The sequence below is a fragment of the Nothoprocta perdicaria genome, unplaced genomic scaffold, assembly GCF_003342845.1.
Source record: "Nothoprocta perdicaria isolate Ctin4 unplaced genomic scaffold, notPer1 scaffold_263, whole genome shotgun sequence".
NCBI lineage: Eukaryota > Metazoa > Chordata > Aves > Tinamiformes > Tinamidae > Nothoprocta > Nothoprocta perdicaria.
Genome location: NW_020455492.1, coordinates 782,236 through 799,277, shown reverse-complemented (window position 1 = coordinate 799,277; position 17,042 = coordinate 782,236). Strand labels below are relative to the sequence as shown.

The 17,042-nt window shown below is 38.2% G+C and overlaps 1 protein-coding gene across 2 annotated transcripts in view; it reads left to right on the top strand.

The window, feature by feature from the left end:
* Nucleotides 1-17,042, top strand: part of TAF2 (TATA-box binding protein associated factor 2) — a 52,631-nt gene that overhangs the window by 27,956 nt on the left and 7,633 nt on the right. Inside the window, exons 18-25 of one of the 2 annotated variants that reach the window (XM_026040736.1) lie at nt 1,231-1,341; nt 2,705-2,898; nt 3,569-3,708; nt 8,559-8,628; nt 10,106-10,215; nt 11,728-11,957; nt 14,510-14,662; nt 15,079-15,184. In XM_026040736.1, coding sequence (XP_025896521.1) covers nt 1,231-1,341; nt 2,705-2,898; nt 3,569-3,708; nt 8,559-8,628; nt 10,106-10,215; nt 11,728-11,957; nt 14,510-14,662; nt 15,079-15,184 — 1,114 coding nt within the window. The remainder of the gene's footprint in view (nt 1-1,230; nt 1,342-2,704; nt 2,899-3,568; nt 3,709-8,558; nt 8,629-10,105; nt 10,216-11,727; nt 11,958-14,509; nt 14,663-15,078; nt 15,185-17,042) is intronic. The other variant, XM_026040735.1, reaches the window with a different exon arrangement.

Sequence of the window (17,042 nt, the reverse complement as noted above, 5' to 3'; positions counted from 1 at the left end):
AGCCTTCCTGCTGGTTGTCCAAGTCATGTGCTGGAGCACGTTTGATGTTAGTGGAGATTTTTTGGGAGCCATTAGGTTTAGCTGAACAGTGAATTACTATTAAAATAAACCATAGTCAGTTTTGCACAAGGTTCATGYTTATAGGTATTGATTAAGTTCTTACTAAACATATATCCTATTTGTAGTTATGGCTAAAAATCAAATCTTGTTTTCTTATTCTGTCTAAATCTGCTTAACTGTTCTGCATGTTATTTCGTTTCATAGGTTGTCTTTTGTGTCTGTCATTCTTTTTTGTCCTTGTCTGTTCTTTATTGCTGTTTTAATTACACTTAAGTACATTTAATCTGGAGTCCCAAATTTACAGATCTGGAGTGGGATTCCTAAATATATGCTAGTGTAGCCTAGGGAGCTATTTAGCTCCTTCTGGGAAATGTATTGGCTCCTTAGGCTTTACTGACTCTGTTGACTGTATWTATCCCTTGATGGTAGTGGGAGCTTGGGCTTCAGTGACTATATTGGTTATATGCCAAGGCCTACGTGCCTTTGATGCCTTAAATAGACATTGGGTCCATTAAAAAAACTAAATTAATTGTCTGTCTTGAGATGAGTTCTGTCATTTCCTCTTTGCTACTTTTGTGTTTGTGCTTTGCGTCAGAGTCTTTTCTTGAATATAGTGCTTTGTCAAAGCATTATTATGAATTTCTTTGATGTGGAAATTCATAGAATGATAGAATGTTTAAGGTTGGAAGGGACCTCACAGATCATCTAGTCCAACCCTCCCTGCTCACGCAGGGTCACCTAGAGCATGTGGCACAGGGCTGCATCCAAGCGGGTTTGGAAGATCTCCAAAGAAGGAGATTCCACAACGTCTCCGGGCAGCCTGTTCCAGGGCTCTGTCACCCTCACTGTTAAGAAATGTTTTCTYAAGTTCCTGTGGAACTTTTGGTGCTTCAGTCTGTGGCCGTTTCCTCTAGTCCTAWCACTGGCCACCACTGAAAAGAGGTGGACAGCCYCCTCCTCCTCACTGCCTCCCTTGAGGTATTCATACACACTGATCAGGTCCCCCCTCAGCCTTCTAAATTGTGTATAGTATGTGTAAAAGTGTGATGTGCCTTTCAAAGAGCATTTAAATAGAACTTCCAAGAAATTTGCTTTTGTGAAATTGCTAATTGCATGTTTTAACAGYGTAACAGTCTTTTTACTACTGTAAGAATGATGTTTTCATTTCAGACTATGCCTGTTGCCATGGCTCTTCTGAGAGATGTTCACAACCTTTGTCCTAAGGAAGTTTTAATGTTTATTTTGGATTTGATCAAGTATAATGATAACAGGAAAAATAAGGTACAGAATGTATTTATTTCAGTCTCTTGTGTGTCAAAAAAAGCACTGATTTATGTATTGTATGATTTATTATGTCACTAATATTTAGGCAAAGTTATTTACCTATATATTTACCAAAGTTGATTATCAAAAAAGAGAACCTAGAAAAAGCCCTCAGTCTGAATAGGTGAAAACACCCACTTCATTTTATTTTCACATATACACACACATATATATATATGTACACATATATATGTACAGGAAGAGATGCTCACACAAAAAGATGCTCTTGGCTGAGTTTTTATGCCTGCTGAATAGTACTAAATGTTAATGAAGACTCTGCAGCTGATGTTGCTGTGGTAGCATTCCTGGGATGTTTCAAAGCTCCTTGTGCTTGTTKGCCTACTAAGCACCTGCCTGTCTTCATTTGCATTCATTTTTGCTTGCCTTGTCTGTTGAGAGACCCATGTATTTTGAAGAAACAGGCACCAGTACTAACATTTTCTGAATAACTGTAGTGTGTAAGTGCTGGGTTTGTTATTCAGGTGGTTGTGTTTGGTGTTTAATTCTGAGAAGAGTATCTGAAAGACAAAGGTGTTTTTTTTTTTTTTTTTTTTTTTTTTACACACACATACATGTGACTATGCTTATGGTTGGTTCTGCAAGTCAGATCTTGTTCATGAAACCTAGTTGTTATTCATCTGGTTAAATAACAGCTCAAGCCCAGATTCATCTTGTTCTATCACTAAAGCAAAGTTAGAGGCATCATCTTAACTTTCTTCTGACACAGAGCAACTCTGAAAGATAATTAAAGGACCTCCTTAAGATCCCAGGGTAATTTCACATTCCATTTCCATGCCTAAGAAGCGCCTGCAGCTACCGGGGTCCTAACATAATCTTTCCAGTTAAGTACCTGAAGTTAACTGGAAAAGCCCTGCTTTTTTTGGACGTAAGAACCCACAGTAGCAACAAAGCTGAGAGTACTGCAGAAAGAGGGTGATAGCAGGCCAAGAAACAGAGTGAGACATGTAAATACAGGCACCTTTAGAAACAATAGCTTTTATTTTCCAGGTCTGGAAAACTTTCTGTGCCTGTTTTTTTTTGTTTTGTTTTGTTTYTTGTTTTAGTTTATTTTCTATTTTATAAACCCCTGTATGATTATTAATATACTGCAATTGAAACTGAAGATTATTAGTTAATGGTTTATCTGCTTGCTCACACTCAAATCCATATTTAGAGAAGTATATTTAATTGTTTTAGTTTCTCACATGACTTATCACTCTGTTTTTAATTAAAAAAACTTTTTTTGTATAGCAGTGCTTCAGAATTTTTCACTTTTTAAAAAGAGACCATAGATTCCTATGTTAATGCTGTCCTTTTCTAGTTTTCAGACAACTACTATCGTGCCGAGCTGATTGATGCCCTGGCCAACTCGGTGACCCCAGCAGTGAGCGTCAACAATGAAGTGCGAACGTTGGATAACCTGAATCCTGATGTTCGACTTATTCTTGAGGAAATTACCCGCTTCCTGAATATGGAGAAGCTTCTTCCCAGCTACAGGCATACCATTACAGTCAGGTGTGCTTTAATAATTGCTGTAGTTATAAAGAGAGCGGATGTGTTAACACCACTTTTGGTCTTGTAGAGCATTTTTTAATTAATATTTTATTGAGTTGAATCTCCTATGGCAAATTCTTCCATATTTTTGAAAGTTGGTAGTGTAGTTCTTTCTTGTTGACTTTATTTTTCTACATTAGATTCTAACAATCTGGTGTTTTAATAACGTGATTAAATTGATCATGCTTGAGCATTGGTAAATCTGTTAATTGTAGAATATTTATGAAAATTTTGTAGAAGAGAACGTGGTAACAATACGTGCCTAGTGTTTTCTACGTAGGTTAATGTGTCTCTACTGAAACCAAAAGGTAGAATTAAACAGCAGAGACTTTTGTTCCAGTGTTTCTGCCTAAATCAGAATTTGAGTTCTCTGTATTAGTGTTATGAAAATCATTGTAACATGTTAATTCAGATGACTTGCTTCTAGAAAAGTTGGAGGAGTTATATATATATATATATATATATATATATATATACACACACACACACACACACATATATATATATAGCTAGATATAGATGTATTTTTATATATAGATATACTTAATAGCTTCATTCTGAAGAAAATAACTCTGTTCTCCATGATTGGCATTCCAGAAGACTCATTTAAATCTCTTTTCATCAAATCTAGCTGTTTAAAGGCTATTCGAGTGCTTCAGAAGAATGGCCACGTCCCAAGTGATCCTGCTCTCTTTAAGTCATATGCAGAATATGGACACTTTGTAGATGTCCGAATAGCAGCGTTGGAGGCTGTTGTTGATTATACAAAAGGTATTTTTTGAAGTATTTTGTCACATCATAAAACTTGTAATGATAATAGACACTGTAATAATCATGTCATTGATTTTGGGTTGAAATACTGTACACAAGAGGGGTGTGGTGGCAGATAATTGATAAGAAAAACAGAAATTTCCATTAACACTTTGTCCTAGAAAATTCAAGGACAAATTCAATTTTTTGTTTTTTTTTTAGTGCATTTTGCAAATTGAATGAGATACTTCAGATTTTAAAATAATTAGTCAACAGATTTATTTTAATGCCTCRTTTTCAGGCTTCGTGATTCAGTTGACTTTAGTCAATTTTTCAGCATATTCAGTTGAATTCAGTCAGAATTTTTGGCTTTGCCTTTCTTCCTTACTGATCTTTTTGTTTTACAACTTGCGTACATCTTGTGTGTGTAACTTTTTGAAGCTTGGATTATTTGAATGATTATTTGCCAGCTCTGCTTTACCATTCCCTATCCATAGCTTATATATGTGAGATGTTTCCATTTGTTAAATACTGTCTTTATCTTAAGTGACTGTGTCAGGTCTTTGAAAGAAAATACTAAGTAGCTCTCCTGAACGTCATTTGAAGTTAAAGTAAATCCTGGTACGTTTTCTAGAAAGAGTTAAAAATCATGCCTAGTGATACACATTTTGTAAATGGATTTAGTGCCCTAGATTGGCGTATTCATTTACTTGGCGTTGCCTTTGTGCAGCAAATTTGTGGCAATTCTTGTTTTTAAAGGGTTATCCCTACCAGAATGCCAAGATCTGCAGTTCTTCGAGAGTAGGATAGTTGCTCCCAGACCACTACTTARGCTTCTTTAGGTTTCCTCTCTTCATTTCCAGGATGGCAGAGGGTTTCACTTGAATTCTTCAAGAATTATTTTTGCCTTTTTTTTTTTTTTCTCCCTTCAACTTGTTTACTTGATCTTATGTCTGTCATTATGTCCAAAGACTTCTTAAACCAGGTAGACAATGACAGATGTGAAGACAATTTGAGTCTTACAGGTGACTGTAGATGAGAGGGAATTCTGACCCACTCCTACAGCCTGCAAGCAGCCTCTGGGGAAGAAGAACATGTGGCTTCAAGGGGGCTGTGCACTGAGCATCTTGCTTATATCCTTTGTCTTGTAGTTCAGTAGGCATCCAGGATGCAGAAGTCACCACTGATATCACACACAGAAGTCACCACATCGTGTGGGGGCCTCCTGGTGATGTCTGGATAAAATTCAGACCTCCACTGGTGCCGTTCATGTCTCTTGTTGTGCTGCACAGCTCTGTTCTCTAGTGTGTTAGTGGAAAGATTTGCTGGAGGATGGAAAGTTTACTCATCATCTGGGTTCCCTTAGAATAATCATACTGATTCATCCCACCCTTTGGAAAGACAAACTACTAGAAATAATGTTTTCTCATTATTTTTTTGACCTTTTATGGGTGGTGTTTATAGTTAATCACTGACTTGGTAACAAGAATGTTTGCACTGCAAAGTAATACATCTTTAAAAGAGCTCGTCAGTGGAGTTGCTGTACAAGCAAGATTGTGTAAATTGCCTGAAATACAGAATCCCAGCTTGGTTAAGGTTAGAAGGGACCTCCAGAGATCATCTAGTCCAACCCCCTGCTCCAGCAGGGACACCTAGAGGAGGTGGCACAGGATGGCATCCAGGYGCGTTTGGAGACCGCCAGAGCAGGAGACCTGTAACTACAGAGAGACCTGTAAATACAGAGGAGACCTGTAAATACAGACAGGTAAAGTTTGAATAGGAAAGAACAGTCGCAGGATGATGAAGTTCTAGAGACGATGTGCTATAATATTGGTGTACCTGTAYTCCCTACCCCTTGCCAAAGGCTTTTTCCTCTGGTACAGAGGTCGCAGAAGCAAATACCTGCTTGCAGCAAAAGCACAAACACGCACAAGGCAGCTCTCCATCTTGGCACCATCAATTCCTCTTTGTGGTGCATTAGCCTCTCTTTCTGCAGTAGTTGGTGGCTTTTTGGTAGAGGGATGAACATAAAAGCYCAGGGGGATTTCTTCAGTTATCCATGAAGAAGTCAGCAGCAGTGGGCTTGCAGAGCCCCACGTCTCTGGCTCTGGAAGGAGAAAGGATTGGCCCTCTGTTGCAAGAGGTCTGCTCCTTGCCCCACTTACCTGGTTTCCACTTCGTGCTGGATGTGAAACATCAGCCATCTGAACCTGGTGCTTGTGCCAAAGTTGGCTTCTAAGCAGTTCTTGTGAAGGAAACTGGCTGATTTTGTTATTTCCGTAAAAAGGAAGGTCTGTGTTTTCGGGGACGGTGTGGAGCTGCTGTGTTTTTAGATCAGCTCTCGGCTGGAACAGTACTGACTTTTTAAAGTTATTTTAGAAGAAATAATTTATCTGTGGAAATGAAGTTATTTTCTTTGCTGTTAATAGTAAGAGGGTTTTTTTTTTTTTTTTTTGAGACATGGCAACTTTATAAAATGTTTGAGGCGGCATATAATGGCTTGGACAGTTGATCTAAATGCAGTTTAATTTGGTTTTGCTCCCAAAACATTACATAGTTACTATCTATATTTGAAGAGCAGGTTAAATGCTTTAATAACAAAGTTTTTGAAGTCTTAAAATGTCTAATTTACATTACAAGGGAAGTATCAGGGAACATATATTTTATTTCAAGCACAAATAAGTTTAGAAAGTAAAAAAGATGTTTTACCCTGAAAAGATGCTATTTCTTGGTTCTGTTATACAGCARTGTAAGAGTAAAGGATTCATGACATAGATTGTTCATTCTCTAATCAAAAGTCATCTTAAAATCCTTTCCATGAAAAGCCCAAACAATTGTAGATCTTTTTTCATCATTAGGATTTAATGTTTTAACAGATGCTGTGTATTTTTACTACATGAATGTACTTGTATTGATTGAGAAAGATTTGCGAACTTATGTAGAAACCAAATAATGTCTGTCTAAGCCTATTTATTAGCTATATGATATGTACTGTGAGTAGAAATATTTTGCTAGGTATTTTTCCCCTGTTTTAACTGGAAAGGAAAAGATTGAGAGGGGATCTTATCAATAGTTACAAATACCTGAGGGGAGAATGTAAAGAAGATGGGGCCAAGCTCTTCTCAGTGGTGGCCGGCAATAGGACAAGGGGCAATGGGTATAAACTGAAACAYGGCAGTTCCRTCTCCATGTGAGGAAGAACKTCTTTGCTGTGAGGGTGACAGAGCCCTGGAACAGGCTGCCCAGGGAGGCTGTGGAGTCTCCTCTGGAGGTCTCCAGACCCACCTGGATGCTGCCCTGTGCTCTGGGTGTCCCTGCTGGAGCAGGGGGTTGGACTAGATGATCTCTAGAGGTCCCTTCCAACCTCAACCATTCTGAGATTTCACCTCACTAAGAAAAACAAATTTGCATTCATACTTTTAAGGACTTAGTGACTGCTGGTGCTTAAGCTATCTCCTAAGCAGCAGCTTTTTAAAAAGAGGTTTCTCAGATACTTAAGGCCAGTTGCAGGTTGTGGATTCTGAGTTGAACAGATGGGAATTTGCTGTGGCATCTTCCAGAGCTGAGCAGGACTGGGTACCTGTCATTTACACAGCGCAGGATGTGAGCACCCTTTGTAAAGGCAGGGTGCAGTCGTGGGGCTCAACCAGGCTGGATCTTGTCAGCTTGCAGGCAGGGCAGAGCTGCCTGCTGGACCTCCTTCTGAACAGCATTATAATGTAGATTAACTGTCTGCCCAACCAGAGATGATCTGTGYTAATTATCCAGAGTATTAAAGAAATAAATCTAATGAGTAACTTCGGTTTGCAGAATAATTTCCAGATGCTGATGCTCCTGATTTCACTCTAAATTGAATTGCCTCCTCCTTTGAAAGCAGCTTGCCATATTGAAATAGGAAAGGAATAATAGGGAGGAGATTTGGTTAGACTGGAAAAGTTGTGTTTGGGCTTTATTGACTGATAAGTGACTGAAACTAGGACAGGAGGTTGAGCTTAAAGTATTTAGAATTGAAAATGCACCAGATCAGTAATATATATATATTTCTTTATATATTTCCTAGGGTTTATGAAAGAAAGCAATAGAAATGTAGTTGGAACTTTTTTTACTGCAATGATTAATATAACCCTAATTCTACATGAAAGCAAAGCCTAAGAGAGACTTTCATTGCTTTTAGGAAACAAGAATATGGCTGCAGACTCTTATAATAATGATAATAAACAAGGCAAAATAGGAAATTATTAAATTATTATTTTATGAATATTATTATTGCTGTCTACTCCTTTTTTTATGTGTAGTTAGTCTGACAATGAAGGGATTTTTGTAACATAACGTAAGCTAGAAACAGGATTGACTACCTAATTTAAAACAATGTTTTAGAAGTGTAGGATAACAAATTTAAATATATTTTAATATCTAAGTATGCAGTTTCAAAAAAAAAAGAAAGAAAGAAAAGAAAAGGCTGCAGAGAAGAGTATGTTTACCATTTAGGTGAGCCCTGTAGWCCTCCTCTCTCTATGCTATTTATGGATAAGGATCTATCACGTATTCCTGTGGTTTATATTCTGTGCTTTTAAATTCTATGCTTTATATTCCCTACAGAAAATATTATGATTTAATACGGTTTAGTTTGTTGAAAGAATACTTGAATGTGTTGATATTGAAAGTTTTTTGCTTTGTAAAAGAAAGATAATCATTAATACAACATAATTTCTTGTTATTATAATTAGCTGTGAAATTGTAACCTCTTCATGTTTTAATTCAGGAATTTGTGGTCATTTTGATCAAACCCATTCCAGTTTCTGTATACTTAGAGCTATTTTATTTTATCTTTTTTTTTTTTATTTTGTATTTTATTTTATTTTTCATTACAGTTGACAGAAGCTATGAAGAGCTGCAGTGGCTCCTCACTATGGTTCATAATGATCCTGTTCCCTACATAAGGTTAGTGTGTCAATGAACAACTGGTATTTTTACTAATAGCAGGATTACTATGTGAGTCACTAACGAAGCGAGGAGAATGATCCTTTTTTTCTTGCAATAAAAATTTGTAGATCAAATACTTAACTACTTAACACTTCTTAGCAAATACAAAATAGAGATTTGTGATTTTATGTAAATTAAAGCTTATTTGGATCTTTCCATGGTTCACATCTCAAAAATGAATTAGTGTTATGTGTATATATTCTTCTTTCATCTCTTGTGATTGATTGAAGTTAGATTTCATACTGACAAATGCCCTGTACCAATCTAATATTCCATACAGTAAAAAGATTTTGTGATATTGAGAAAAGACAAACATTGAGATATGATATACAGTAAGCTTTGCTAGCAAGCAGTGTAACACAGTTGTTAGACTGTAGATGGGGTGAAAGGCTAAAGTAAAAAATGTGGTATAACCTCTAATTTGCCTATTTTTTCAACTTTAGCCAGTGAAAAGCCACTGAAGCCCTTGAGTGGCTGGATACTTCAACTGATGCATTAGAAACCTCTGAACATGCAGATTCCTGATCGTTCTTTTCTCCAGTGTTTTCTGTTTCTGACCACCATTACAACACTGTGTTTCAAAGTGTTGCTTTTACTTTCTAGCTGGTCTAACTGCAAGATTGTCTGTAATGAAAGTAGATAAAGTCACTAGAGCAAATGTCTAGGAAGGAGAGGGATTTTTCATTTATAAATGTCTTTCAGGAGGAGTTTGTTTGAGTTTTGATTAAGCACTATGTATTAACATCTGAAGAAAGATTTTTCAGAGTTTTCTTGTCCCAAATTTATAAGGTAGCAAGACAGAAATTGGCTCTACAGAGAAGATGGTTTAAAATAGTAATTAATGGAAGAAATAATTATTCTTCATAAAATATTTCCAAGACCAGGTTTAAAAGAAGYGAAAAAAATCTATCTGCTTTCAGCTCAACGTGTAAATGTTGTAGGAGAAGATGCTAAATGCAAAACTCCTCTACAAAACATAGCTTCAGAGGTGGCAGTGCCCCTTTCTAGAAGGATATGGAAGACAGTGTTTTCTTTCCTGTCATTTTATATCACAATCCTAAACATTTTAACTTCTCATAAGAATTATTTGGTGTCCATAGGAGATTAGTTACAATGATGGCTCCTTCTTTGTAGTTATCAAGTATGAGAAAAGATTGTTATATTCTGTGATAAACTAGTAAAGCCTACAATTTTGTATCTAACCATTAAGAAACTGTGTTTAATAACATTTTGCTTTCTTTTACTTTACTTGTGCATGTGTTGTGGACAGAGRAAAGATCTAAAAGATTAAAGATAGWCCAATTTATAAATTTTGAAAGAAATCCTATATCTGAATAAAGTGTTTATAAAATTACTGCATGCTGAATAAACATGGTCTTCGTAGGATATTCCTTTGGATTTAATTAAAAAAGACCTATTTTCACTTCTCTTTTAGGCATAAAATTCTGGATATGCTGACTAAGAATCCACCTTTTACAAAGAACATGGAGTCCCCTCTGTGTAATGAAGCTCTGGTAGATCAGCTTTGGAAACTGATGAATTCAGGTTGGTTTGATTTTCCGTGGTGGCAGATTAGTTCAACTTRCCAAGCCTGCAGACATGCAGGTTTACATGCAAAGAGCACTCTTAGGTTTGCTGGTTAGAAATTGAAGTCAGTTCTGAAGTTCTCTATCATGAACCTCCTGAGCTTTCTTAGTTATCTTTCCTACTACCATCGTTTGCTTTTGATGCACTGACATAATATGATTCTTAGAGATGTTCGCTCTGGACATTTCATTAAATAATGGGGCATGTTACCTTTCTAGCTCACTTTACATTAGRCAGCCTGTCCTCTTTTGCTAAACTCCGAGAGAATTAGGAGCAAGGATAACATTCCTACAGATAATTTAAATAAGACTAATTTTAAGCCTAAAATATGATTTACTTTGTGTGGTTAGGGAAGAGCCCAATGAGAGAAGGATCTGCAGCTTTGCCATGGACCTGCTCTTCCTTACTAAAGCAGTTTAAAGCCATCCAGATAAACTGCCCTTTAACATTTGGTATAGTAGTACATGGATTACATATAAACGTTTATAGAGCCTTTTAGGTCATTGGAGGCTGTCTCTTCGCTGTGTATCATTAGTCTTAGCATTTAAATGTTTACAGCTACACTCCAGGGGCTGAAGTGGGGAACTACTAGTAGTTTAGTTTTGTAGGATTTGCCAAGTGTCAGGCACAGGAAATAAACAATTATGATGTTCCCATCAGAGTTTATTTTTGCTTCCTCCTCCCCCCCACTCTCTTTTAGAAGAAGAGTGTTTGCAGCGTTATTTATATTACATTCTTTTACATGTAACAAATTATTTATGAGACTTTTCATGAGGCCTTAAGAACTTAAATTTCAGTCCATCAAGATGACATAATGTTTCGATTTATTTTCTCTGAGGGATAACTGTAGCACTCTGCTGTGCTTAGGAAAAATGTTAATGTGAGGCAACTTAGTAGCCACCAGTTTTAAAGCTGCCTGATTCAAGCCTAGTGGTGTATTTTAAATTAAAACAAGCRTAACATAAAGAATGGACTGTGATAAACGTTATAATTTCATACTTCTATGCTAATTCAGAAAATGGATAATGGTCACAGTTTCCAAAGATGGCAGATGGTTCCAGAAGAAATAGATTTCAGTCATACTCATGGAATACACAGAGGCAGCTGTAACTAAATCTGCTTGAGGGAGGCCAGCTTCGTAACAAAATATTCTGTTTAATATCTTATAGTAAAGCTTGACGTGAGACTCTAAATATGAAACACATGAATGTGATTCCCGCCCCCCCTCTTTATTTCTCATTATGTTGTTATGACACTCAACTTTCGGATTTAGATACTGAATCTTGTTGTGTCAAACATGTTGTCTAACTTGCAGCCGAAGTAATTTAAGGCGTTCATTAAAAACAGGATCTCACAAGTGAATTCAAGAGCTACACAAAATATGTGCACRTTTAGATGGTTTTAGTAGTTTTATTTGGGGGAGGTAAAGATAGTTCCTCAATGTTAACAATAATCTCCCTTCGTTTGTAGGAACGTCTCACGACTGGAGGTTACGGTGTGGTGCTGTGGACCTCTACTTTACYCTTTTTGGCCTCAGCAGACCTTCGTGTTTACCATTACCGGAGCTTGGCCTTGTTCTTAATCTCAAAGAAAAGAAAGCAGTGCTCAATCCAACGATTATTCCTGAATCGGTGGTAAATCCTCAGGAACCAGTGGCCAGTGCAAACAATCATGGACAGTCAGTAGGATTTCAGAGCACCGTAAGCACCAACCATCTGCACGCATCCCACTCAGCCTGCTCTGCATCCTTGCACTGGTTGCTGATTTCCTTATGCACCGTCTCCAAACTCCTCCTGCTTTATTTAAGTTTGCTCTATACCTTCTTACTTTACCTTTGCGCCTTCTGCTTGAAGAGCTGCCATGTACCATAGCTTCTTTGTCTTGGGTTAGCTGCTTTCCTTAGAGCATGCAAACTTTTTGCTTGTTCTTTTTTCCCCAGTTTCATCATTTGCATCCTGTACAAAACTTTACTTTTCCCCGTATTGTCTCTGAGACATGAAGTGATTCACAGAAATGTTTGATGCTGTGATGGAAACTTTTTTATTAAATTAAGAATATTGCTCATAGGAAAGTTATGCAGATCTTTTTTTTTTTGCAATCAAAACCTTTTATCATTAATTTTATTGTGTTTTCACATACCTATCAGTGCTTTTTTTTTAACAACTTTAAGAGATAGAAAAGTCAGAACTCAAAAATGTTTTCACTGAACAAATGAATCTGCCTTCTTAGAAYGGTCTTCTGAGGGATTTGTAGCAGCTTCTGAAGAGAAACATATACTAAAGTTGACAGCTTTCTGGCTTATCTGTCCTGTTGCATAATCTACAGTGTAGTTAGAAAATGGATTTTAAAGGCTGTTCAGATCATGCCTTTCAAAAAGGCTGCAGCTGCTGCAAGACAAAGTCTCTTTGGGCAAGATTAATTATGGAGAAGCTCAACATATAAGGGAATAATAAATAGTTTTCTTAATTTTACAAAAAAAATCATCTGATACAGATGAAAAATAATATGAATATGTGATTATAATGTTTCTGTCCACTKTTTTGGAAGGGTTATCTTAATTAAAGCTAGTGTACTTCTGAATAAAATMAGTTTAAATTTGAGCATGCAAGTTATCATGATACCTTGCAGCCTGTTTCCAGTAGAGGGAGAAAATGATGGTGGAGTGAGATCCCCTTAGAGCAATCCTGTGTATTTACAGGACATGTAAAAAGTCCTAATTTGTTGCATACAAGCATCAGAATTATCTAGCAGGAGACATTTTGTTCGCAGAATTTTAGGCTGCAATTCAGTGAATATTGAAACTTGATTGAGGTAGCCTGAGTGTTAAAGAAAGAGAAGGTATTTTCCTCTTTTCCTCTTATGTTCTCTCACTGTCTTGTCCTCTGTATCCCCCACTCTCTTGACCTCTGTAGTGAGCAGGATCAGGGAAGGACCTAGTTGAAAAATAGCTTTATTTATTTATTTATTTAAAATGAACAAGTATTTCCTGCTGGAAATACTTGTTTCTGGATCGGGTTTATCATGTAGCTGCACAAAATGTTTCAGGTGGTCCAGGATGGAGGAGCATGAGGAAGGGAACGGGCTGTTGCTTTTAGCAGCAGTCTGGAAATAYGGCATTAGTATGTTCTAATATTAACCTCAGTTCATGATTCATCCTTTGTATCKTCTCTTCAGCTGATCTCTGTTCTGCAGAGAAGGCTACATTTCACATTTGCCAAAATTTGCTCAAAAGTCTTTCACAAGAGTGTGCTGAGTTTAATAGGGATGAAATGAGGAAGAATTAAAAATGCACTTAAAAGAATTAAGAAGTTATAGAATAAATCAGATTAACTGCATACTGTAATGCAGGCTGTATATTCTGAGAACATAAACAAGTTAAAAATTAGTGTTAGGTGTACTGTTGTGATGGTGAAAGTTTGAAAGTCACCCACTTCATAAAGGTAAGTTCCAATGACTCATGGCAAGAGCTTGAGGAGCTTGAGCTCTCCTGTGCAGCCCAGCCGAGCAGCATGTGCCCTTGAGAGGCTGCAGTAGGGCTCTTGTCTGGCTTTCAAGGGGCTTTTCGTAATGTTTGCCTCCGTGGGGCCTTTCTCTCCCATATTCTGTGTTGAGCAAGTTGGAACACCTGTCTCCTMTTTTTAATGGCTCTTTGGGTAATGTGTTAGACTCTCCTGTTACTTTTACATTCCTTTAATTCTGTTTTGTAGTTATTCTAGACAATAATGTGCCAAACAGTAACTTTTCAAAATAAATGCTGTTGTGGTATCAGGAAATGAATAGCATATTATAATTGGTTATGATTTTTATTCAGCAAAGTCAGCATTATTTTTTTTTAAAGCTAATTCAAAATTGATATTACCTAAATCCAGTGTGTAGATCAGGAGCTATCACAGTTTTTCAGCAGTGATGTGGATAGAGGAGAGTCAGCAAGGCACAGATTTATAGAAAGACTATTCAGAGGCAGCAAATGCTGTTGGACCCCAACAGTACCATGATTGTGAGCAGGGACAGAAAAGATGCCAATGCTAGATATGCAGAGGGAGCAGGGACAGAAGTGAAGAGAAACTATGTTGGTAGGAAAGGCTGGCACTAATCCATACAGGGCTGAGAAAATACCTTTTTCCCAGAACTACAGGGAAAACTTTGTTCAAATCGCCCATTTATTCAAAAGTGTTTTCAGCTGTCAGGTCTCTTGTAGGCTGAAACATGGATTTTGCTTTCTTCTAATTTTGATCTTTTAATGCTGCTTCAGGAGGATGATCATCTTGTTAAGGAAACAGCATCCAGCATTTCTGGTCATCAGCAGGGGGTGAAGAGGAAGGCTGATATGCCACTCGGGTCTCCCTTGGAGCCAGGGCAAATACTAGAGAAGAATGAAGACAGTAAAGTCAAACTCAAAATCAGAGTAAGAAATGGAAATTCAACTTGCACAATATTTAGGACATTCAGAATAACAGCAGTGGCTTCTGTTGCCTTCTCTTAAAGCGATGTTCAAACAAAAGACACGCTGTGTGTGTGTGTACAGTAGCCGTTACGCTTACTTTGGCAAAATCATTTCCCATCAGATTCTCCATTGGCTGGCAAGAACTGAAGTTGACAGTTGGTGCTCTTGTTCACACGGCTTCACGGTAAATTAGAAAGAATTAGGAGGAAGGACACTGACCCTTTTTAATTTTGTTGAGTTTTTGTTCCTTTGCAGTGGTAGATATCAATTCCTTTCCCTCTGACCACCCTCAAAAACAAACTAACTTAACTTCTGCTTAGTGATAGCTTTAAAATTCATTATTAGCATCTGTTTATTTCTTTTTCCYGATATCTTAGTTCTCAAACCCTCAAGAAGAGGAGGAAATTGATATGGACACAGTTCATGACAGTCAAGCCTTTATTTATCATCATTTGAATATGTTGGAGAGACCGTCAACACCAGGTATGAGTAAAAACATGGATTTTTCAACTAATTCAATTGTGTGATTTTTTTTGTACTCTTTATTCCTGTAAATGCAATATTGTAAGTGTTAAATTTTGCCTGAATAGAAGTAAGTATGTAAAGGATGCAGAAAGATATTTCCTTAGCTTTTAATGTATTTGTAGATAAGTGTACATATTTTGGATTTTGATACATATTTAAGGCAAGTATATAGCATGGTTATGAAACTAAAAAGCTAAGAAATTAATAAAATAAAGTAAAACCAGAATAGAAACCCATAAGCAATTAGGTAAAGGTGATTTTGTCTTAAAAATAATAATTTTGAAGATAAACTTTAAAAAATAGCAAGGCTATTTGAGTAAAGTCTATAATCCTAATAATTTGTAGTTTAACGTCAGTAGTTAAAAAATGTATAAGTTTCAGGGATGCCTAGGGGATGCAGAGTTGAAAAGGTTGCATCTTTGGTTTCATATCCAGCACTTTTTTATTTTGTTACTTTAATAGTCTTGTCTTTAAATATTTGATAGAATGTTTTGTGCGGGAACATTTCTCAGAAGCCTTAAAGCAGGCTGAATTTCATGAATAAACTTCCATCCACTTTACATATCTGTCACTAGCAGAGAAATCCAGTAATTGGCTTCTAGTTTCTCCAAGTTTTTTAACCGTGTTTCTTAAATTCGTTGCCGAAAGTGGCAGCGGGGCTCAGCTGAGGCAGCGCAACCGCGGAGCGGTTTGGGAGCTCTTGGCTCYGCATCCAAAGCAGGGGTTGGAAGCTGTGTTATTGCAGTACGGAGCAGCTAAGTGCTTGGCCCTCAAAGAAGGGCTCGGAGCGCGTCTCCTCGCGCTTGTTCTGCTGTTCCTGCCCAGTGAGGGCTCAAACGAAAGCGCATGGGGGCCTTGGCGGGAGCCGCGGCGCTGGGCCGCAATCGCCGTCCTCATCACGAGGCAGCTGGGACCCTGCAGGCCCCAGTGCGGGGCAACCGGGACCCTGCGGGGCAGCTGGGACCCTGCAGGCCCCAGTGCGGGGCAACCGGGACCCTGYGGGGCAGCTGGGACCCTGCAGGCCCCAGTGYGGGGCAACCGGGACCCTGYGGGGCAGCTGGGACCCTGCAGGCCCCAGTGYGGGGCAACCGGGACCCTGYGGGGCAGCTGGGACCCTGCAGACCCCAGTGCAGGGGCCCYGACGCAGCCGCTCCTGGCGGGTCCTGCCGCAAAGGTCCCGCAGGGCCCGGTGCCTCGGGCTGCGCATGTGGGCGCTCTAGGTTCATACTCCCCTAGGGCCTGCAGCTTAGGTTTCTGCTTCCTTGGCAGATGCTCTGACCGCTGAGCTTTTTTTTTTTTTTTTTTTTTAATAAAAGGTAACTGCTGTCACTGCTCAGCTAACAAATTAAGTTCATATGGGGACATAAAACACAGGGAGGTCTCGTTTCTGGAGTCCAGATGGCCTTGGGTTAATCATATGTGCCTGCACAACCACATGGGCTGCCCAGCTCCGAAATTTTGCCTAAATCGGAGGCATCTAAGCAGAATACAAGGGGAGGGGGTTTATAGGTTGCTYTCGTGAGCTTTGGGGCAGAAGTGCCCACAAATTTTGCTTTAAACCTCCTTGAGCTGCTTTGAATTTTGCCCTCAGTGTTAGGGTCACGTTTTCTGTTAAGGCAAAGAATGACATATTTGGGGCATGCAAATGTGAAGCTGCTCCGCTGAGGATTAGTATTTATAACTCTTACATGATATTTTGCAATGAATTTCTTCACTCAATTTACACACACTATGGGATATCAAGTCATAAACAAGGCTCTGCCAAATCCTTACAAATAGGACTTACGGGACGTTCTGTAAGCGAGCCGTGCGCTCC